General features: G+C 39.5%; 1 protein-coding gene across 2 annotated transcripts in view; it reads left to right on the top strand.

Moving 5' to 3' along the window:
• Window positions 1–1,586: 1,586 nt before the first annotated feature.
• Window positions 1,587–24,965, top strand: part of NKAIN2 (sodium/potassium transporting ATPase interacting 2) — a gene marked incomplete at both ends in the record, with an annotated part of 979,365 nt that continues 955,986 nt past the window's right edge. For both annotated transcript variants that reach the window (XM_082633451.1, XM_082633450.1), the window contains one exon: window positions 1,587–1,640. In XM_082633451.1, the coding sequence (XP_082489577.1) occupies window positions 1,587–1,640 (54 nt within the window). The remainder of the gene's footprint in view (window positions 1,641–24,965) is intronic.

The following is a 24,965-nucleotide window of genomic DNA, read 5'->3' as shown; positions in this document are numbered from 1 at the left end:
TTTGACAAGCGGCTCAGGTCTGTAAAGAAAACACTGACCCTCGGATCCCGACACCCAGACCCCAGGGGACGCCACCTGGACCAGTCTGCTTCGCTCTTCAGCTTTCCACCCGCAGGTGGCAGCAACGGGCTCCGAAGCGTGTGTCTCCGCAGGTTACAGGAGCCGAGGCACAGCTTCTGGCTGGCGTTCCAGAGCGAGGGCTGCAGCATCCACCTCCAGGAATCCACATCCAGCCGGGACGGGCCCTGAGGCTGAAGTCGTTAAGTGAAATTGTCTCTGATCCTTTCATTTCCTGAGTGAAAACAAACAACAGTTTGAAGCAGCAACGACAACTCATTGCGTCCCTACTTCCCCCAGTTCCCAATTTTCCCACCAACTCCAGCAGCAACCCGGCCCCTTTTCCGGAGCAGGGTCTGTTCCGTAACTCTCTACGCTCCGGCCCTTGCACATCCTTGGGAGCCGGGTGCCGGGCGGCTGGCAGTGCGTCGGCAACCGCTGCGTCCCTTCTCCTCCGACCAGTCTGCCACGCGGGCTTTCCGGCCGGTCGGGATGCCAGGGCTGCACTCCTATTTCATCACCCATCCTCCTTCCCTAACCCTCCTCTTCGTCCCTTTTCCCCCAAACACACACAGGCACACAAGCTGCTCGGTCGCGCATAGTGCTCCGGGCTCGGCTGCGGGGGCAGGACCGACACAAGCCCAGCAAGCTACGGACACGCCGCCCGGACTCTTCAGCCCGCGGGCCCCAGTGTCCCCACCGCCGCAGCCGCCGCTTCTGCGTCGCTCCTTCCCGCCTAGACACCGCCGCCAACAGCCCCCTCGGCTGCAGCCCCGGCAGGGCTGGAGGAAGTTGACGCTTTGGGAGGGGCGGCGGGGAGCAGGTTGAAGGATTTGTTGTAGGAGGATTAACACATCTGGGGGAGGGGAGGGGCAGCGCCGCGGCAGGACGCGGCGCGGACCCGGCGCGGACCCGGCGTCCCTGCGCGCAGCAGCCTCGGCCGCCGCCTCCCGGGACCGCGGAGCCCGGACGCCCCCGCCCGGCCCGCGCCCCGCCCCCGCCCGCTGGGGCCCGCAGCGCGGGGTGCAGAGGAGCCGCGGGAGGCGCAGGGAGGCGGGCAGCGCCCCGCGCGCGCTTCTGCCACCCCCGGAGCCGGCGCGCGGAGAGCGCCGGGCGAGCGCGCGTCGGGCGGCGGCCGCGCTGGGGGGCGTGGGGCGAGGCGGCGCGGGGAGCGGCGGAGGCGAAACTTCGAGGCCAGATGCCCGAGGGCGCGGCGGCGCTGCGAGGCTGCCGCTGATGCCCCTGCGGGCCCCGGGCGCGTCTCCGCGGGCGGCGCTGCCCGCGGCGCGGCGTGTGCACCGAGCAAGTGAAGGTATGTGTGGCGGGCGCGGCTGGAGCTGCCGCCGCCACCGCCGCCGCGCTAGCAGGTCCTAATGCCTGTCACTTCCCAGGACGCTGGCAGCTGCAGCCCGGAGCCCACGAGCCCTCGGCAGGTTTGCCTGTCCTTCCCCGCGATCTGATTGGATAAAGTGGGGGCTCGACGGTGGCCGACGTGGGACAGTTTGGCTGTGGCAGGGGTCTCGGAAACCATGGGTTATTGCAGTGGCAGGTGCACGCTTATCTTTATCTGTGGCATGCAACTGGTAAGTGACACTTGGGTCCTCTTATTCTGTAACGTGCCTTTGAGATAGTGGGCAGGGGAGTGTAGTAAAAGGTCTGCCATTGATTAGAACGGAAGAAAAAAGAAAAGAAAAGGTGACAGATACATTGTCTATATTTAAAATGCTTTCAGGGAGACGCACTGTGGGGTACAGGACAGGTGAGGCCTTCCGTCCCCGCCTGTTTCTTTCCCTCTGAAGACAGTTTGGCAGGTGCGGGTTAAACTTGTCTTTAATTTCTTTAAGCAAAACAAGAGGTAGCTCTTGTTCTTTTATGCTTTGCGTTCCTATTAATGTAACAACGTGGTGGTCACATGTAATTTACTATACAGGTGTTAAAACAAGAGAAATAACGGAATTTTTGACTTTTCTTCTATGTAGTAATTTTTGCAGTATCTTCGTTTCTTCATTGACGTGTATTATTTTTCAAGGAGTATATTGTCTTATAAGTATAATGCTCTAACAAACCACTGTGTAGTGCAGATGGTATCCTTACAGCAGTCTGATCTACAGGACACATTGAGTTTTAAAAGTATGTAGATTGAAGAGAAATACTTAGATGAACTCAGCGACAGCATTGCCATAGACTGAACCAGTAGCCTTGAAATCACAATTATTACAAACAATTCTAAGGAAAAATATTATATCTTACATTATCTATGTAATTGCTCCTGAAATAGATACTGTTGTCTGATCCTGTGGGATGGAGAATTATATGTACTTTTTGAGGAATGTTGTACAGTTGCAAAGAGGCAAGGAGCCAATAATGGAAAACGTCACGTCTCTGAATTTAAATTCCCTAAGGGCAATAGAAGGAGGGGCTGAGCATAGTTTAGAGGTGAAAAATAGACCACTTTAAGTGGTTAATTTGAGGTAGGAGGTACTTGCTCACTCCTGTTATCAAACAGCTTTCCTTGGAAAGTATAAATTAATCTGAATAGCCACCCACATTTCCAACAATTGTTTCATAAAGGCTGAAAGGACTACAAGACTGGAGACGATATCTAAGAGCCCAATCAGTAACCGAAAGAGCAAGAATTTGCTATTGAAACTGATAAGTGTTCTTCATTGTTTATCAGTTGTCATGAAGCCCACGAACGGTTGTTGTTGTTTTCTTTAATATTTAGCTGAAGCAGTGCTTTCAGTTGTATATTGTCTCAAGAATGTTTTTCTTTCCCAGGAAAGTTATCTGATAATGTATATTTTGATCTGTGAATTACTTCTGTACTTGGTTGTAAGAAAAAGAAGGTAGAACTATAAATATAATTTTAAGAATGTAACATTTTCTCAGTGACATGTAAAACAGTTTATTTTTCTGTACCACATATTCAGTTAAGTTCTGAAGTAAAGTTTTTTTTTCACTTTTAATGATAAAGCTGATCAGAACAACGAGTTTACTTTGGAAAACCATCAGTAAGCCCAGGTGTGCCAAACTGTATAAACATTTTCAAAACATTCTTATGTTCATATATGATTCAGAAAAGAATACATTTGCTGATTCACTGTGTAAAAGCATAAAGCTGTGAGAATGGGTGGGTAAGAGCACTCTTATGCTCTTTTCAATTTTGAATTTTAAAAATGTGATTTAGCTTTTTATCTTTTAACATGGTAGGGCTTTATTATGGTAGATGTAGGCATTAGATCTATATGGCATTTTGTGTGATGAATACAAACTCAAGAACTTAAACAGTTTTAGAAAAACATAAATATACAAATAGGAAGCTTAATATACAAAGTAGCATAATAAGGCTAAAGGGGTGTGTGTGTGTGTTTGTGTGCATGCATATATTCAATGGTGTGTTGGAGAGGTGTTATATCACTTATGAAACAGAAATTCTGAATCAAAGCTAAGTTCTCTAACAAAATAGAAGTAGCAGTAATATAGAAGTGCTCAATCTAAGCACATATACATTTGAATCCTAAGAGGTATATTAGGCTCTATAAGAATCATCTGATTTTTCCCATTCAGACTTTATGTACCACCAGGCTAATATAATTAACAGCCATGTTAATGCAGATGCAGAAGAAAAAACAAAGGACGAAGAACATCCAATTGTTTTGATAGGGTGAAATGATCACATTTAAAGGACTCCAGAGATTCCTGTTAATTGTTGTTTCTTAGAAATATAGTATTTAATTTTAAATAAAATAATTCTTTTGCAACTAGTTACAAAGCACTGTACGTGTGCGTACAGTACACGTGTACAATAGGTGGGTGTTTATGTTTTTCTTTGTTCTTGATAGCTCTTTGAAAACTTTATGTATCTTTGAGCTATTATGAGTAAAGTTTGTTTCATAAGTAGCCAGGTTTCCGGAATGTACCATTGATTGCCCCAAAAGTTCACCTAGTTTTGTTTACTTCTGTAGTGTTTAGTGTGTGTTCTCGTAACATTTGGGTATTTTTTTGCATCTGGACAGAAAATCTTAGATTTATTAAAATTAATTGAAGCCAAAATTGTCTAAGATGGAAACTTTATTAAGTTTCTTTGTTAAGTAACTATTAAGTCTCTAAGAACATTTTACTCCAATTTTGTAAGTAGAGTGTTTGTATTTTAACTAGACTTAAAGCTATATTTATGTCTGTGTAAACTTTCAGCTAACCTTAGAAGGAGATGAGGTAGCTTTAGTATTGTGGCGATGGGAACCTCATTCATCAGTATATTATTAGAGCAGACACGGTGTTTTGATCCTTTAACAAGCGAAGGACAGAGACAAAGCCTCCAGAGAAATTTACTTGTCAGGATTCTGTATCTTTGCTTTTAATTATGTTAAATGTGCATTTAATTTAATGTTTGACAGACAAGTGTGGATAAACATACATTCTTTTAAAAATCAGGAAATCAATTTATAAGACAAAAATTAGAATTTCATACCGTAGAGATTTAATGTAAAACTTCATTTATATGAAAAAGTGTCTGTCCATTTTATGAAAAAGTATCTGTCTCTATATATCATACATTAAAATCTTTGAGCTGAATGGTTACTCCAACTTCAGATTTTAGGGTGATTCCTATGAAAAAGCGGTGTGATCTCTGGAAACAGATTTGCTGCATGTGCAGAATCCAGCGTCTAAGCTCATAATCTGAAGAATGTTATTTTATTTTTATCATTGCTGTCCTTAATGCTCAGAAACTGAAGATGTTAGTCACAAAAGGCATCACTGAATTTGCAGTGGTGGATATGGTGGTACAGGACAAGAACAATTTAACTTCTTATTTACAACTTTCAGCATTTTGTGAAAGAGTTTTTGCTATTTTTTTCTTCGACGTTTGGTTGAATCAAGGAGTACTTTATATAAAAGTTGAAAAAAATGCTCAAATATCTCAGATATTTCTCAGTGAAAAATCAGCCATAATATGGAAGAGCATAATTTATTTTAGTTTGAAAAGACAGCTTTGTTTTCAAGTAAAGAAATTAGCAATCGCCCACATTTTTGTACATTAGACTCCTATTGGCACAAAGCATATGTATCATAAACTATTGAAAGAAAGTATAGGTTTACATTGAGCAGATTAACACTTGAAAATGCCAGTCTTGCCATGTGTTCTATGAAGTATTGCTCACTTGGAGCAGGTGCAACTAACAATTAGGTTAGTACACATGTGCAGCTGCCTGGAGAAGCTCATTTGAAACAATTAAGAATGATCAGTTGTTTTCTACTGCATAGTTTCTAAGCATTTTTGGAGGTACAAATTTACTAGAGAAGGCCAAGAGTATATACGTGGACTAACAAAAAACAATTTTATCATAATTATGGAGTGTTTCAGTGGTGTCGATCGTGATTTTATGCAGTGTTCATAGTTACAAGGTCTTTGGTTACTTAGAGCATTGACACGAAGTGGCTTGAAGAGTGCCGGTAGAATCTTATGATTTTCCTAGGGTACTTTTGACAAGTTTGAAAGTTCTCCAGAAGTGTAGAACGTTATCTCTCACAATGCTCCCTCTCAGAGAATTTAAAATTTTAGATTCAAATGCCATTGGTAATAAAATCTTGAGGTCATTAATCGATCTGATTCATGGAGAAGACTAACAATTTCCACATAATATTTCAGAAACTTATGATGGAAATATATGCTAAGAGTTTGCTACGTTGTAAAATAATGATAACTTTCTTCCTTTTAAATGTTTTCTGTTTTTGCACCCCAATATTGTCATGCATGTTTTCGTCTTAAATTTACTCTTTCATTATAATTCAGCACTGCTCGGCTCTAATGTTGAGCAAAAAAGGATGTAGAAACTTCTTCCAGTGCCCAGCTCTGTTTCTTGGTTCACAGACCAAGGACAGCTTCTTTTTTCAAACACCCAAAGTTGCATAGAACGCTGTTTCCCCTTCTTTCTCAAATAAAGGCTTGAATGGGCAGCATCCCCTGTGCAGAATGCCAGAGTCATCTCTGGCTTGGGGCCCATATGTGGACAATGGCCCAGATATACAAATGGGCATTGCCACCAGCTTTTCCCTCTGATGCTGCTTTACTTTGGGGTCAGATTCTCTCCTTGCCCAGTCAAGAATTTCAGAATGGCAGCCAGGGACTCCTTAAAATAGGAGGTCTTTATTTCTTGGTCTGTTTCTTTCCTGTGCATGTGTGTACTTGACAAAGTCTGAGACAGAAACACGTTTTAACATTTCTGCATTTATACTGGAAATAAAAATATTAAAATTATGGTGTCATTAAATATTTGTCTATACAGTTGTTCCTTGGTGTTTGCAGGGGATTGGTTCCAGGACCCTGCCCCTCTGTGGATCTTGCCTTTGATCCTCAAGTCCCTCATATAAAATGAGAGTCAGCCCTCCATTATCTGTGGGTTTCCCTAAAATTTCAAGGGATTTGTTTCAGTTATTTAGTAGAATTTCAAGCAACTCAGTTTAGTTTTTCCAAAAATAGGTTTGAAAGTAATATTGCTAATAATTGCTTCCCTATTTCCATGCCTTATAGCACACAAGTATCAGAAACCAAACATACACAGGAGAATTATTTCAGTTCTATTATTTCACCTGTAGAATGAACTCTTCTAATTTTGGTCCCTTTTTTCCCTTTGACTATTGTGTATTTTAAATATAATGAAATATATAGACCATCAAGATATGAAGTATTTAGGTTTTTTTTTTCTCCATAACAACAATAGAATTAAGTACTGTATTTATACCTACATCATTTCTATTGTGTGGAAATAGAAGTGTATGAAACATTTGTACCAGCCCTAGGAAATTGAAGAACATTTAAAAATCATGAAAGCACAAGATAAAATTATATCATTTTATTTTTGCAGATTAAGGTGGGAGATAAAATTTATAAACTGGTTTTCTCTTATTTTAATATCTCAGGTGTGTTTAGATTTGAAAGCTATTACTATTTAAAGGACGTAGTTGCTTCATCTTCCTGAAATCAGTTTTCCTTTTTTCTTTTTTCTTTTTTTTTTTTTTTTGCTTAAAGTCTAAAATGAGTATTGTGTCTGATAGAAATGGTCATAACATTTAATCTAATGCAAGCTATAGACTGTCTTTTTTTTTTTTTTTTTTAGCCTGGAATAGGAATAGAGTGACTTCTAATGCTAATAACTTTTACCTTTTAAATTATTTTGCATGCAAAATACAATGCAAATTTTGATCCGTATGAAAACAATTTTTGAAAAGTTTACAAATAAACTGATTTTTATGTGCACTTTGAAAAAACGTTCATTTTTATAATTTGTTATACTTTCAAAATCCAACTTTGTAAAATACTTTAAAAATAATGAAAACGTTAATATTTATTGGAAGCTATTTCTGGCTGAATGCTAAACGTCTAAACGTGTTTTTTTCACTGATTCCTTTCCAATAATCCTATGAAGTAGGTAATAGATATTGATATCCCCATTTTACAGAGGAGGAAACAGGTTCTGGAAGTTCAAGCAACTTACTTAGGTCACCCCCTTAGTAAGTGGTAGAGCTTAGATTCAAACTCAAGTTTAACTTGACTTTAAGCCTGATGGAGGTTTTATCACTGCATACATTGCATCCATGTTCACCATGGAACATGAAACGGTAGCAGTAGCTTACATTTGTTTTACTAACAAAGGCAGTATCATCTACCTATTGACTCCTGGTCAACACAGTAATCAACACAAGACTAAGCAGGCACAGAGAAGGCTTGATGCCAGGCCCCTATCCACACCTGGCTGGCCCACGTGGACTTGGGGTTTACCATCTTTGAACTACCAGTGTGTGGACTAGAGAATCAAAGGAGAGGGTGCCCCTGCAAAGTTAGTGTCCCTGGCTATTCCCACAAGATTTCAAATGTGCCCTAACACGGCAAAACACACTTGTCGTTGTACCCTAGAGAAATAACCCCTCATAGTAAGGCTGTATTTCTGTCATTGTTCAAGGGTAGAAAAAAAAGTTTCAGCCGCTCTGCATTTCTGGCCAACAGGGACTCGGACACTTTGATAGGTATGTTTAAAAAAGATTCCATGGGAAGAAAAAATGTATTTATTTTTCTCACATTCCTATTCTTTTTGAAGCCAGACCCTGATGAATGAATGAATGCAGAATAATGTTATTTGCCTGTTGTTTCTATTGTTTTTAACATGTCTCAAATCCTAAGTCCACCTAGACCACTACTGGTGAGGATATTAGTTAAAATTATTGTTGTTGGAAATAACTTCAAGTGATAGGTTACTTAAAATATGCATTGCATTGAACATCCTAGAAAATTCTGGAACTACAGTGTGTGTCCGAATCACCTGTAGGGCTTTTCCCATACAAATCAATAGGCCCCACCCCAGTGTTTCTGATTCAGTAGGACAGAGACCTTAAATTTGCATTTCTGATGAGTTCCCAGGTGACACTGATGCTGCAGGTCAAACTTTGAGAATTACTGGTCTAGAACTTAGGTCTTCACTTAACGCTGTTGCAGGAGTGTGTGAACCTGTGTTTGAAATTCTTCAACCCAACTAGATAATTAGCTCATTTCTTCCTTTTGCCTGTTACTGATGTGAAGGAAAACTTCTCTTCAGGACCGTGTGTGCCTATTTCTGACTTCCAGCTTAGTCCTATTCAGAAGTTTAAGTAAGGGAAATGGAAGGTCTTTTCACAGCATTTGTGTCTTTGCAATGAATAGAGAGAAAAATCTGAAAGCGATTCAGTGCCTCTAGTCTATACCCTCTATGCCTGGTAATGCTGGAGTGGAATTGGTCCCTTCAACTGCTTCTCTTTGCTAACCTAGCCCCTCAGTCTGAATTTCTGGAATAGCTTCTCGCTGTGCAAAACACAGCCCTGGGAGAGAGAGAGAGATCTGAGGGAATATGCTGAAAAAGCACTGGACTACGTGAGAAGGCAGATTTTTTTCTACCCTGTCTAGCACTTCCATACGGGACAACTAAATAACTGTGACTTTGCTCAAGTCATTTATATTCCTGGGTGCTGTTTACTCATTTGGAAAGTGGGGCAAATAATTCCTCACCCATTTACCCTACAGAATGCTTAGGAGCATCTGAGAAAATGTGCTTCAAGTTTACATGAAAGGGCTTCACAAATGTGAAGCTTTATTGCTGTGTTACTTCTGATACCTAGAAAAATCTCTGTAATTATTACTAGTTTAATCTTTAAGAACTGTTCATCTAGTGAGACTGGAAGTAGTTGCAGGGACGCCTATATATCATTTGACCAGTGGCCGTAGTTGCAAAAACTTGTTTCGTTGTAGAAACATTTTTTTATTCACCTATCCATCATTTTGGGGGGGGGCGGGTATATCAATAAGGATTACAAAGTAGGTGCAAATGGTTTGAAATAGATAAACAATATGCTTATGTGTGTGATGTACCCACTTTAAGTGTTCTTTACGAATTAAACTTAGATTTCACAAAGCAGTCAGAATTCTGCTTGGTCAGGCAGCATTCCGTGGGTGCTATCCTGCAAAACACTCCCCCCACCCCCCGAACATGAGCTGTGAGGTTAACTATGTTGTGGGGTGGAGGACTATAGTCATCCTCTCTCCCGCCCCCAAGGGGCATGATTCATGTTAGTGTATCTGCAGCTCCTAGAAGTCCTGCACTAAAGAAACCCCTGCTTAATTCCCTTTAAGTCTGCAAATACAAAGTGTTTGCAACAAACCAAGGAACCTCTTTTCTGATATCCCCTATTAACCTTGCATGGAACTAGTATTTCAGGAATAGTTTTCAGTGAAATACTACTCTAGGCTCAAGATGCAGTCTAAAAGTTAATAATATTAAATTATTATCTAAGCAATACTTAATGACTAAAAATTCAGTGTGGAAACTCTTAACCTATTCAACAGGTATCTAACAAATAATAATACATAAAGATGTTTAAGAATATCAATTATTAAAAAAAGAATATCAAGTATTATTATTTGTAATTAAAGTAAATGAAGGGAAGCTTGTTTTCAGATACTTGACCATTTTTTTCATATGTTTTACTTGAGTTTCTTGCAGTTATGTTTTGGCCACTAAAATCACAACCCTCAACTTTGAAATTCAGTCAAGTCCAATTGCTGATGTTGCAAAGAGGGTGACATGTTGCAGGTTCCAAGGATGTTTGGAGCTTCAGAACACCTAGGAGAGGGCGTCTGCAGAAGCACTTTCTTTCTTTCTTTTTTTTTTTTTTATGGAAACTCTGTTCTCAGATTGATTTTTAAAAATCTTTATTTATTTATTTATTTGGCCGCATCAGGTCTTAGTTGCGGCACGCGGGCTCTTCGTTGCGGCACGCGGGCTCTCTAGTTGTTGCACGTGGGCTCTAGAGTGTGTGAGCTTAGTTGCCCCATGGCATGTGGGATCTTAGGTCCTCGAACAGGGATTGAACCCATGTCCTCTGCATTGGAAGGCAGATTCTTGGCCACTGGACCACCAGGGAATACCCCAGAAGCACTTTCTTTTAGAAGCAGTGGCTGAGGAGCAATGCCTGTATCCTACATCTAAAACCAAACTCAGTCTTCCATCATACTCTAAATGTTTGCCTTTGCAGGGCAGGTGGTGAAGAGTCCTCATACTGACTTTTGTTTTCTAATCAATTCATACACTCAAAAACAGTAACACATTTTAAAACCCCAACAATGCTGCATTCTTTGAAAACAAATGAGTCTTGGTTTGGAATGGAGGAATCAAATCTCTCCTGCTAACAGAACTCTTTGTGTGCATCTGTATGGTGCTAATTACACAACAGAATAAGGAGGTATTTCAAATCCTTTAACTGACAGCTGTGTGTCAAATGATGGACGATCAATTTTATGTCTGAAATGTTCAGTGGTAGGGAATTCATATGACCCTCTTCTAGCCATAGGAGATCTACAAGGCTAATCTTCCAGAGTATCCTTTTTATAAAGAACAATCTCTGATGCCACTGAGAAACAAAAAGTGGGGAGGACTTCTACAGGCCCCAGTGAGCAGAGAGCATTAGAGCCTGGCGGTGTGCTGCCTTCTGCGGTCTTGGCCCTTGGAGAAGAGCTCTTTCTACTGCCTCTGCTTGAGTACCTCCTTTGTTACAGAGTCTGCAGTGGTGGGAGACAGCTTGCTCCTGGAAGTCATAATACATCCCTGGGGACACAGTGATTCAGACCTCATTCTCTTAATCTGTAAAATAGGGATCATGGACTCTACAGGACATGTATCCAAGTGCTACCTATTTGCTCCACTTGATTACTCTGAGGGACAGAGATGAGATTAAGGTCTTATGGATGTGTTTAACTCTGGTTTTTGGCAGCAGTGAGGGAGCTGCATATCTGTAGGATTTGGAAGCTACTGTAGATTTGAGAATACACAGGTGGTATATAAAAAGCCCTGGGTCTTTTTTTTTTTCTTCTTCTTTTCTTTTTTAATAAAGTTTGCTCACAAATTTGATGATAGTGCATCTATAACTTGTGATTTCCTAAAATATAGGAGCTATATATACGATTATGTATTCCTTACCCTTACCAATAGAAATTAATGGAGTTTCATTTTTGTCCATCTTTCACAAAATGCAGTTACATTTTATTCAAACAAAAGATGGTAGTTATATTACAGCTGTTCAATAGCACTTATGAACCTGAGTTTTGCTTTTCTTTTTGCCTGGTATGAAAGGTTTTCAACTTTTTTCTACAGGATGGGGGGCAGTTGGGGGTGGGGAGAAGGGGAGTGTCTGGCTCCTGAATGTCTAATAGTTCACAAGCATGTAACACTACTTAAGATGATATATATTTTATTTTATTTTATTTCTAAATAAATTTATTTATTTGCTTTTATTTTTGGCTCTGTTGGATCTTCGTTGCTGCACATGGGCTTTTCTCTGAGGTGAGCAGGGGCTACTCTTCGGTGCGGTGCGCATGCTTCTCATTTTTGTGGCTTCTCTTGTTGTGGAGCACGGGCTCTAGGCGTGCGGGCTTCAGTAGTTGTGGCACGTGGGCTCAGTAGTTGTGGCTCACAGGCTCTAGGTGTGTGGGCTTCAGTAGTTGTGGCCCACGGGCTTAGTTGCTCGGAGCATGTGGGATCTTCCCGGACCAGGGCTCGAACCCATGTCCCCTGCATTGGCAGGCGGATTCTTAACCACTGCGCCACCAGGGAAACCCAAGATGATGTATATTTTAAAGGACAGTCTTGTGAAGTCTGTGAAGTTAACTGTGGATTCATTAATGAATTTTCTCAAGACGTCTGGTTTTATCTAAAACATTCCTGGGAAGTTCCACAGGTTCTTAAGATCTATGGGACAGTGCTTTCCCAGTTTACCATTTTATAGACTGTCTCAGAATAGATTTGCTTTTGTTAAAAAAAAAAAAAAACTGCCCTAAAAATCAGGCACATGGCATAAATTCAGTTTATGTTTAGTAAATGTAAATTTTGTAACAGCAGTGTTTGGTGACCTTTAATTATATGCCTCTCTTATTTTAATCCTTAGGGGAAACCTGTTGGTTTTCACTTTGTTTTCTCAAGAATGAGGCAGTAATGATCTCTTTGGTATTGCACCTACTTTGTACGGTTTTGTTAAGAACCATAGTGACCTAAAATCTTAGCTTTTCCCTTAAATTGAGAGAAATGAACCCTATTGAGTCTTCTTGTTTTTGGAGATTTATATGGCAATTTGATGCAGAGTTTATACACAAAATAGTTTTGTTGCATGTTTGCTGCTGTTAGGCCCATCTTTTAATTTAATCTTTCCTAATGTGAATAAAAATGTTATATATTGAACTTTAAGGGGAATAGATGGATGAGCAATGTTAAAAAAGTCATAGACAGATCCTAATGTATAGGAAGAATGTCACATTTTGGGTTGAAAAGTAATTCGGCAACAGTATCTTCTTTTACAAAATACATATCTCTGAAAGTCTTTCTGATGTGTTTGAATGCAGCCCTTAGACAGCCATTACCAGTCGTGCTGGTAATGAGAGCCAGGTGTGCACATTGCCCTGCCTTGGGGTGTTGGGTGATGGAGAAGACCCAGTAAGACTCTAGGAATCAACTTGGAGTTGATTCCTAACCTGCAATGCTGTGTGTTAGTTATGATCATTTTAAAATAATGAATGAATCAATCAATCAATAATGGGAGGAAATTAAGCAATTACTAAATCAGTTTATCAAGTAGGATTTGTGAAACGTCCACACATGAATAGCATAATGACATGTACTGAATAAATTGTGTCTGTTTCTACCCTTTTGGCAATTAGGACATGATCTAACTGGAATGTCAAGCTGTGTTTTGTGAATTGATCTAATATCTAGTGGTTTTAATAATTGAAGATTATTTTAAATTGCAACCTGATCCTTATTATTTATTAGTTTACTAAGCCATCCAATTTACTTATTATGATAGTAGTTAAAATGTTTTAATGTTCTCTGTTCATTATGTGCTGTTAAGATCATATTTATGCTGACAGCAAGTTAGATCAGTGTTGGTAAAAAGTAAATGTTGATGTAAACTGGGCCAACATGATCCATTTTTTAAAAAAATGTGAATTCATACAGTTTAAATTCATATTATCTAATTTGAGACATTATTTAGATATTCTGAAAATTTAAAAATAGAGAAGTTAATTCTGTCCTTATGTTTCAGATCTGTGGAGTAGTAGTTTTTGCCTTTTTTGTGTATCACAAGCTCTTTTGAGAACCTATTAAAAGCTATGAACTCTTTCACCAGAAAAATGCCTGTACAACTAAAGAAGATTCACAAACTTCTCAACCTATTCCATAAAACATAGGTGAAAAATCCCCAATAAATTTTAAATTTCATTTCTTTTTTTTCGTGGGGGGGAGAGTGTCTACCATTTCATTAAGAGCTTCTGTAGTAGTAATATTTATTTGTTTATTTGTTTATTGAAGTGTAGTTGATTACTTATCAGTAATTAAGTTACTTTGAACTCAGGGACATTTGAAGACATATATATATATATATATATATATGATATATACTACAATATATTGTTAAGATATATACACACATATGTAAGTACATACATGTGTGTTTGTAATACAAGGTAGGAGAAGCCAAGAGTGGATTTTGGGACCTAATGTAACTTAAAAGCTTTTGCACAGCAAAGGAAACCATAAAAAAATGAAAAGACAACCCTCAGAATGGGAGAAAATATTTGCAAATTAAGCAACTGACAAAGGATTAATCTCCAAAATGTAAAAGCAGCTCATGCAGCTCAATATCAAAAAAACAAACAAACAAACAACACAATCCAAAAATGGGTGGGAGACCTAAATAGACATTTCTCCAAAGAAGATATTCAGATTGCCAACAAACACATGAAAGGATGCTCAACATCACTAATCATTAGAGAAATGCAAATCAAAACCACAATGAGGTATCACCTCACACTGGTCAGAATGGCCATCATCAAAAAATCTACAAACAATAAATGCTGGAGAGGGTGTGGTGAAAAGAGAATCCTCTTGTACTGTTGGTAGGAATATAAATTAATACAGCCACTATGGAGAACAGTATGGAGGTTCTTTAAAAAACTAAAAATAGAACTACCATATGACCCAGCAATACCACTACTGGACTACTGGACATATACCCTGAGAAAACCATAATTCAGAAAGAGCCATGTACCACAATGTTCATTGCAGCACTATTTACAATAGCCAGGACATGTAAGCAGCCCAAGTGTCCATCAACAGATGAATGGTTAAAGAAGATGTGGCACATATATACAATGGAATATTACTCAGCCATAAAAGAAATGAAACTGAGTTATTTGTAGTGAGGTGGATGGACCTAGAATCTGTCATACAGAGTGTAGCTAAGTCAGAAAGGTAAAAACAAATACCGTATGCTAACACATATCTATGGAATCTAAAAAAAAAATGGTTCTGATAAACCTAAGGGCAGGACAGGAATAAAGACACAGACGTAGAGAATGGACTTGAGGGCATGGGGGGAAGGGGAAGCTGGGACAAAGTGAGAGAGTATCATTAACATATATACACTACCAAACGTAAAATAGATAGCTAGTGGGAAGCAGCTGAATAGCACAGGGAGATCAGCTCGGTGCTTTGTGATCACCTAGAGGAGTGGGATAGGGAGGGTGGGATAGGGAGGGTGGGAGGGAGATGCAAGAGGGAGAGGATATATGTATACATATAGCTGATTCACTTTGATATACAGCAGAAACTAAGACAACATTGTAAAGCAATTATACTCCAATAAAGATGTTTAAAAAAAGTGGATTTGGGTAGTGGAAACAAACTGGACCTTTGTCAAAGATATTAAAGGATGTGATACCTGAGAGTAACAGGTAGTCATGTAGATCCCTACAGTAGAATACAGAATGATAACTGCTGTAAGAGAAGTAAGAATAAACTACTGAGCAGATTTGGAGGAAGCTACAGGTTTTCTCCTCATAGGCTGATCTCACAAGGTATGAAGGGCTTGTGTAAGGTAGGTAAGATTTCTATAGCTAGAGACCGGAAGAAAGAGAATCCCAGAAGGAAGAATGATAGTAGCAAAAAGGTAAGAATGAGGGGCTTCCCTGGTGGCGCAGTGGTTGAGAGTCCGCCTGCCGATGCAGGGGACACGGGTTCGTGCCCCGATCCCGGAAGATCCCACATGCCGCGGAGCGGCTGGGCCCGCGAGCCATGGCCGCGGAGCCTGTGTGTCCGGAGCCTGTGCTCCGCAACGGGAGAGGCCACAACAGTGAGAGGCCCGCGTACAGCAAAAAAAAAAAAAAAAAAAAAGGTAAGAATGAAAGGGCATATGTATGGTACAATGAAGAATCTGACACACTGGCAAGTAGGGGAAAAACGGGAGGCAAAGCAGGGAATGGAAGGGGTAGGGGTCATGCAGTTTGTGGATGGACTTGAACACTTTTGGAGGGAGTTTAATCTTATAGGATAGCATTTGTGTCTCTCTAGAAGTTAATTGTCAAAGTGAATGACCTGATTTCCCGCAGTAGAATAAGAAACAACGTGATGTGAGAGTAGGGTGGGGTTTGGGGCAAGCCCTGTGGGGAATGAGAAGGCAAAGCAGCAACAAATTAAATTGATTGCTAAATTCAACAAAGACCTTAGCGAAACTGGCTGGCGTGCATTTGTAGGGGAACCAGATACGTCTCCATCATTACCCAACTTTCTGAGAGTTGGGATGGAAGAGCAGAAAATGGAAGTTTCCTCATCCTTAGATTGAACAAAACTGAGGGTCTGTGAGAGCTCTAAGCTGTGAGAATAGAATGTCTGACCAACTGTAGGACCAGGTGGGAAAGATTGATGTCAAAATGGGAAGGAGTAGTTCTATTACTGGAATCTTATTGCAAACTGGGGAATAAGGAGTTGGGTTCAAAAGAAGGGAGATAGTAGAAAAGGTGGGAGAAAGGTGATTGGTGAGAGACGACAGATATAGAAGTTTAGATCTTGGAGAGGAGTGATGTAGAAGCCCCTGATTGGCCACCAAATTAGATGGAAGGTTTAGTTTTCTCAAAGGATGAGAGGCAATGAGGTCCAGCTGTTAGAAGAACCATCATTCTGTATTTTGGCCTTAATAAAGATGGTCAGAAATATGGGACTGAAAAGGAACACAGCCAGGAGGGAACAAGGGTGTTGTGAGGATGGTAGATGTTTGTAATAATTTGGGGAGAGTTTGGTTTAACCAGCATGCTTAGGGAGAGTCAGGAGGCAGCTAGGATGAGGAGGATGAATTGGGAGGAATGGAAATGTTTGTTCAATGAGTATGTGAGCTGAGTGACTAAGGAAGAGCAAAGGTAGGCTTCAGGCAAAGCACTTTCTCAACTTCAGCAATATTCCCATTTTGGATGATTCTTTGTAGTGGAGGCTGTTCTGTGCATTGCAGGATGTCTAGCAACATCCCTGGTCTCTACACACTAGATGCCAGTAGCATATTCCCAGTTGTGACAAGCAAAAATGCCTGTAGACATTGCCAAATTGCAAAATAGCCCCCTCATTGAGAACCACTCAGCTAAAAAGCAAGGTGCTAGAAAGAGCACTTAGAAATAACAGCAGGTTTCCTTCATAATAGATTTTGAGTTGTCCAGAGGACAGTGGAGGCGATTGTGAAGGGAAGACGAGCCTGGAGCCTGGCCGCTGTGTACCTGAGGGTCATGCCTTGAGGAGCATCGTGGCCTGGGTCACAGCCATCCCCTGGATCTATGGAAATAGAATCTTCGGGGAAGCAACCTAGCCATCCGGACATTTTGAAAACTCTCTAGGTGATTTTATTGTGTTTCCAAGCAGGTATATATTAAGGAGAGCGGGCTGGTGGACTAACAGCTATGAAGTTATGGAGAGCAACAGGAGGAAAGACAAAGGAGACTGGGAGGTAGGTCGAGGCGTACATTAGGGAAGGGGAGTACCAGGTAAGCCTTTGTGGGCATATCGACTGGAGAGGCAACACTGAATCTAGATTTATCTGAAAGCTACCTTTTTTGGTCGATTATGTGTTCAACCAAGCTTTTACTTTCTTGGCTGTTTTGCTCAGTTTAGTTTGAGCCAGGTGGATGTTATATAAGACTCAGTGAATGTCATCTTTCCTTTGGTGCCAGTAAAGACTGTTGATGAATATTTGACACTTTTAATTTGTCCTTTCCCGAATCTGCTAGTCTGCTAAAATGCAGTATGTATGTCTGTGTGAAATTTCTTAATTAAGAAAGATTTCAGGTAAGGAGTATACATTGTTTATAAGGTAGACGTAATTGTTTACATGAAAAGCCAGGTGTGAGAAATTTTGGGTCAAATTATGAATTTCTAATTCAATAAAAAGAGTTGGATAAGAGTTAATAATATGATTATAACTTCAAAAGTAAACTTTTTTAAGACTCTAAAGAGTTGGGTAACTTTTCCTTGCCCCTATGGAAATATGCACACACAGACACACACAAATGATAACTACTGCCCTCCAGGAACTTGCAATTAAAAAGTTTTAAACTGTTTATATTCCTTTGGTGATCCCCCAAACCCAAGAATATTCAACAACCATTGTAATATTTGATATCCTGATTTACCAGAAGGTCCATTTTTTGCTGAAGAAGTATAGTAAAACAACAGAGATTCGTCTTTTAAATGATCCTGTCTTAGATTGTATAATGTCTCTTTTTCCAACTTGATTTCTTTTTAACTCACTCTTTTGGTGGACTCTAATTTTCATGCCTAGAGAGAGGGAAGTAAATGATAGATTTCTTGAAGGTCCCTTTAACTTGATGGTTTTATGATTAAATTTTGCATTTAAAAATTGCCTTGTTCTGGGAGATCCAGGCCTGAAGGTGCTTTTCCAGCTCCATATTTGTATGGAGAGCAATTAATATAGCACATCATGCATTTTTCTTTAATACAGTACAGGGCAAAATAGCAGTAATAGATGCAAAAAGACCTTTAATAAACTTGGAAGTAGGTGCGTATGATGGTTTTCTGATTTGCAGTGATGGTGCAATCCTCCTAAAAGTATACTCGGATCCTCTGAAAATTTAGATGTGTGAAAGTGGTGTGTGTGAGGGGGCGGTGGGTGTAGTGGGTGTAGGGTGAGAGCAAGGGGGGAAATAAAAATGATGCTGTTCATAGGAATTGACTTGGGTGTTCTGGTTATATGTGAGAAGCGGGAAGTGGGTTATCTTAGAATACACTCTGCACTTCTTAGTGCATTGTTCTTCTGGATGTGGTAGGTTTTCAGCAGGTCTTGTTAACTGGATATCCACAGTGTTCAGGGTGAAAGGTGGAGCCCACATAAAGGCATCAGTGCAGAATGAAATAGAGGCAGAGAAAGGAGAAGCGTACTGTATTCAGATGAAACCCGTGGAAGTTTAGGTAGGCCAGATTGCAATTATCTCCCACTGGAATTTAGCCAGGACAAACATTAGTGCATGTTACTTTCCCTCTAGCCTAATTAAAGGATTGTTGAGAACTACCAAAGTTGGCTGACTTGCAAAAGTCGGTGCCTGCTAAAATTTATAAGTTATAAGTACTTAACAGCATGACCTGATTTTTATGCTGGGGTCATCTTATTAATTAAAGTTTTCCAATCATCTAATTAGAAAATACAGTCTGAACCGAGTCTGGAGGATTCTCAGTCTTACTTCCCAATTTAAAAGAAAGTGGAAACAAAGAACAGCTGTCAAGGCAATGCAGTGGAAAGCCAGACTCTGGACATGCCTTGAGAGATGTAGAAAATACAGTCTGAACCGAGTCTGGAGGATTCCCAGTCTTACTTCCTAATTTAAAGGAAAGTGGAAACAAAGAACAGCTCTCAAAGCAAAGCAGTGGAAAGCGAGACTCTGGACATGCCTTGAGAGATGCCCAAGACCAGCAGGGTAATTATTTAGGATGCACTTCCAGTAGAGACATTAAAGAGACACCAGTGAGCTAGCTTTTAAATGTAGAAATCTGTGCCAGCCCCCAAATTAACTCTTGGACTAGAATATGAGTGCACGATAGAAAGCTGGAAGGCATGACCAACATGACTGATTGAAACTAAGCAATTTGCGCTTTGATGTTATACTTTATTCTTTTCAGCTTGAATAATACTTTGTCAAAATAGCAGAAACAGAAGTAACAGTCTTAAGACTCTAGATGATTACCTGACACTTAAAAACATCTTCTCTCAGGAAAAAAAAAAAAAAAAAGTAGATTGTGTGTTTTCTAAAGGTAAGGTCCTATAACTGAGATGTCACATGTAAGTCCGTAAAAGCCTAGAGTTTAGTTGTCACCAGTGTCTTTATATTCATACCATGCTGAGAACAGTGCTGTATCTAAAATAATAAAACACTTTCAAAACATTTATTAAACATCTGTTATGTGCCATGTACTGGACTAAGCAGAGGCATTAAAAGAAGGACAAAAAGGATGTGGCCAATGCAAAGACACATGGGTCAGTGGATGTCTGGCAATTGAGTAATTAATCATAGTTTCTCATTCTCCTACTTAAGCAGCCAAAATTGACTCAGCATTTGTCTGCAGGCACTAGAAAATGAAGTCCTGGTACAGTACTTCAGTATTGCAATAAGTACTGGTACTTATCTCTTCACAATGGAACAAAAAGGATAGAAAGGAACTTTTAAGTTTTGTTGAGAATTTATTTTTTTTTAATTTTTATTGGAGTATACTTGCTTTACAATGTTATGTTAGCTTCTACTGTACAGCAAAGTGAATCAGCTATATATATATCCCCTCTTTTTTGGATTTCCTTCCCATTTAGGTCACCACAGAGCATTGAGTAGAGTTCCCTGTGTTATACAGTAGGTTCTCATTAGTTATCTATTTTATACATAGTATCAATAGTTTATATATGTCAATCCCAATCTCCCAACTCATCCCACTCCCCCTTTCCCCCTTGGTATCCATACATTTGTTGCCTAGTTTAAAAGGAAGCTGCCTGTATTCTAGTTGTCTTGATCAATTCTCTAGACGCATGTTTGTAGGTGCATTTCCCATTTATATGGCAGTGGCAGTGCACAGCTTTATGGGACACAAAGCCTCCCTCAGCCTTTCCATGCTGACCATCCAGATGCTTCACAGCTGAGTAAGTCATGCCAGCATCCAGGGGGCTCTGCCCAGCCAGCACCTTTCTGTGACAGCCATCTCGTAGATCATGAGTGTGGGTCACAGGGAAATGGAAGTGTATTTATTTATACCTCTTGTAGCCAAATGAACTTTTAAAAATTTGATACTTGGTTTGAGATTAATTGGGATATTGTCACCAACCATTTTCTATTTAGCAATACCCCCTCAGCAATTTTTATTTTGTTTAAATCCTATAAGAAGATGCGATCTACCTTAATATTTAAAAGTTAAATATTATACCTATTCTTCTATAAGAGACTTTTAAATAATAAGTGTCAAATTAAAATTGCAGCTTTAGGTCTCACCCAAGAAGCAATTAGAATGAATATATTGTAAACATAGAGGAAAAGAATTCTAGCCATTTCAGAACGATTTGGCCTCAAAAACAAAGCAGCTGATGGTTTATATCAACAACGTTGCTCAGGATTCATTTTGGCCATTGCTACTGTGTTTTTAATGAGTAGTATTTCATGCCAGCCAAACACATCACTAGATCATTATATAAATTGGCAATTTACAAGAAAATAAAGAACACTGACCTGAAAGGATAGAAGTGAGACATTAATGTATCCAATGGATATATATATATATATATATATATATATATATATATATACATATACACGTATATATATAATTATATACATATATATCTCATCAGTTTTTTTTTCATTGAGAAATTGAAAAAACCCTTTAATGAAACCTGGCTTCTTCATATTGTCCCTCACTGTTTTAGATCAGGCATCTTATTTTTAGTTTGGAAGATGAAAGCAGCTGGTTCAGGCCAGGTGCTATGGTACTAATATTGATGTAAGATCTTGCTCAGATGGGTAGTGCAAAGGGAATCATTGTCCCTTGATTTCATCATGCTGTCTCTCAAATTTATTTTTTGATCTGGCATTTGACTTTGCATTATACCCAGAGAGTTGGAAATCACTAAGTCCTGCAGCTGCAAAGTATATATAGATACAGACCCTGTAATGTTACCTCACGCACCCAGCACTCACTATTAGCTGTCTCTGTAAATGGAAGATTCTGTTGTGTAACAAAAGCTGGTTATTTTTCAACATATGGTAAGAGAGGCCTAGAGTTTGAACCCACTGTGGGTGTGTGAAAGTGGATGGGGTAGAGGGCTAGGCCAAGGGGCAGGGCTATGGGAGGATTAGGGAGCCATTAAGTTAAAAAATACTGCTTTCTTATAAAGTCTCCTTGACCCTTGAGTGTATGGATAAGGTGACTTTAGAATCTGATTATGATTTTTAATATTGTTCTTAAAGCTGATAGGAGTAAAGCTATCTGAAAACCAGGGAAAAGTTAGTCATAGAATTAATTAAATTTGAATATTTTTTCTGCCATCCTTTTTTTTATTGATGATTTTTTTAGAGTGAGAATATATATAATTGAAATAAAATAATCCCTTAAAATAAATTAGCTTTTTTTTGAATTTTATTTTATTTATTTTATAAATTAACTCTTTTAAAGCCTTATATGGAATTAAAAAGTATTCCTTGGAAACTATTAATTTGCTGTGTTATACATTTAATGAGATAATTTACCACTTCCAAGTAAGTGATTTACACAACATCATAGTTCTTTGCAGTGGGATAGCTGTCATAAAAATTACTCCCAGGCTTCTGACAACTCATTTTTATGCCTTGGTTGTCTCTTGATCTCTTCTTTCTTCCTGAATTTGGGCATTTCTGAAGGCCTAGCTCTAGTTTTGCCTTTAGAATGATACATTTTGTAGTGGATAAATCAGTTGGTCAATAAATATTGATTGAATACGTTCAATGGGATTTGTACAGAGTTTGGTGTTATGGAATATGTAGGGAGAAAAAAGCTTTCCTCCACCCTCAGAGGCCATGGCTGGGTCTGGAAATTAAACTAACAAAGACAGATGAACAGGAGAAAAACATACAGCTTTATTTAATGTAATTTTTTGTGACACAAGAGCCTTCATAGGGAAAGAAACCCAGAAGAAACAGTTTAGCCTGAGTATCTGTATGCTAGGTTTGAAAAATGGGCAGTTGTGTAGAAATATGACAAGTTAAGGAGTGTGAGATAAGTGTAGTAAAATGGGGGAAGCTTGGTAAGGCCTGTTTGTTGGGATTCTTCTTGGTGTCTCTTTGTCTTCATAGATAAGGATGCTCTTCTCCTCTGGGTATAGGGAGGGCACCTTCTACATGAGGGTTTTATGACCTGTTTCAAGGGAGAAGGCTGAGGCGAAAGTCAGAATGACTTTGCTTCTGCTGTTTTCTCACACTCCTTCAGCTTAAAATATTCAGTATGCCCAGGTGCCCTATTTGGGGGTGGCATGTCCTGAACCCCATCAAATTCAAAAAGGAAGATAACGACATGGAACTTTCCTTCCATCTGGTCAGCGGCACTAACATGACTAGACTATCTCAGGGAAGGTTCACTGATGTGGTAAGTCTAGTCGAGTGTTGAAACATGGATAAAACTTAGATGATTTAACATCAGAGTTAGTTAAAATTATGGATTTTGAAGTTTAATGTAGTTTTTAAGAGTTTAGCTGCTGGAATCAGATTCTCAAATGCTGCCTCTACACTTTGTGTCACCTTTGCACAAATTGCTTCACCTCACTCTGCACCTCACTTTCTTAATCTGTACAAGGAGGTCGATAATAATATTTACCTCACTGAGCTGTTGGAAGAATTAAAATAATTAATACATGTAAAATGGTTGTAATGGTCACAGGCACCTGTTAAACACTCAATAAATGTAGCTTTTGTCACTATGAAGAGCTTTGAAACCTGACAGGAGTTCACATTTTATGTGATAAGTGACAGCCAACATAGTTTCTTTATTATATAGTGACATGTTCAAAGCAACATTTAAGGAAAAATAGGTAGAAAATGTAAGACCAATTCACATGGAGGAAAGCTCTAGTCAGGGAGACCACTATTAAGCTGTAGAAGGACATTTAGGTTTTAAGATAATGAGAGCCTAGGATAATAGCTACAATAGAAATGATGGTAACAAAAACCAAGACCTGTATTTTCTTTGCAAAACATGTTTGACATAACTGTCAATACCTCTGTAATTAAAACAATATCTCCAGCTCAGGTATGAAGAAATAGAAACTTGGTGCTTGCTCCCATCGTGTGGTGAAGAGTGACAAGAGAGGGTGCACAGCTGATAATGGAGGAACTTAGGAGAAGTAATTGTTGAGATGGAATGACAGATAGAGTAGTTGGGTAGAGTAGTGGAGAGGGTGCTGGGTCAAAGTACTCAGGGAGGAAGGGGAAGGAGTGACTCTTTTGGGAGGCCTTCGGTTTGGGAGTGGAAACCAGTTCAGTGAGAATGAATAAGTAAGAACTTGTTTCAAATTCTTTTGCACTTGAAATGACAGTGGTAAAGTGATAGAAATGTCCCCCAGGCAATTGCAGAATTTATTTAGAGGTCAAGCATAGTCATTCAGATTGGGTCTTTTCTGGCTAGTGGGAAGCAAGAAGAGGGCTGGCCACTGTGCTTTCAGAAATGCCACTCATGGGGTTTGAAGAGGAAAATGAATTATTGGAGAAAAAAGAAAAGAAGTACTTGGAGTAGCTGGAGAAGGACCAGCTAGTGTATCCTCAAGGAATGACATAAGAGTGGGGTGAAGGAGTGCCTAGAAGGGTAACACCCTGAAGAGAAAGTTGAGGAGAAAGAGGGCTGGGTCAGCATTCGTATTTGAAACTCGAGGAACTTTTGATAAAGCCATTTTATTAGAATGGGGAAAATCAGAGTGAGGGACTCAGGAGGAAATAAATAGTTAGGAAAAGAAGGCAACATATATAGACCATTTCTTTTAGAAGTTAAATACTGAACTGGGAGGTAGAATCCTTGGGGTTTAGTTCTGGATTTGCCGTTAGCTGCATGACTTTTGACAGTTTATCTGTTACTGATAGAATTTATCTGCATATAACTGAAAGTACTTATTTTTACATTTAGGAAGCACTTTTGACTTTTTGAATAATCATAATGTGTATAGTAATACAACACATAACCAGGATCCTAAAAAATAGTGAAAGAGACCCCTGAGCATCCAGGCAGACCCATCTCACAAAATCCATGCATGAAAGCCCATGCACTGTACAAATAAGTGATGGAAACCGTTATACATGAACATGATTATAATCTGGTATTATAAACCACAGCAGACCATTTGCAGGGGCAAGGTGAAGAAAAGTAAGAGCTTTATGGTAGGTACACTGATGGCAATGAAAACTATATTACCTAGTAAAAACCTAAAGGAGCAAAATATAAGTCTAGCAAATATAAGAATTAAAATGTAGCAGTTTGGGGACATTTTGAAGGGAGGGTACCATCAACCCT

This window comes from Mesoplodon mirus (genome assembly GCF_964341445.2).
Source record: "Mesoplodon mirus genome assembly, chromosome: 10".
NCBI lineage: Eukaryota > Metazoa > Chordata > Mammalia > Artiodactyla > Ziphiidae > Mesoplodon > Mesoplodon mirus.
This window is presented reverse-complemented; position numbering and strand designations above follow the sequence as displayed.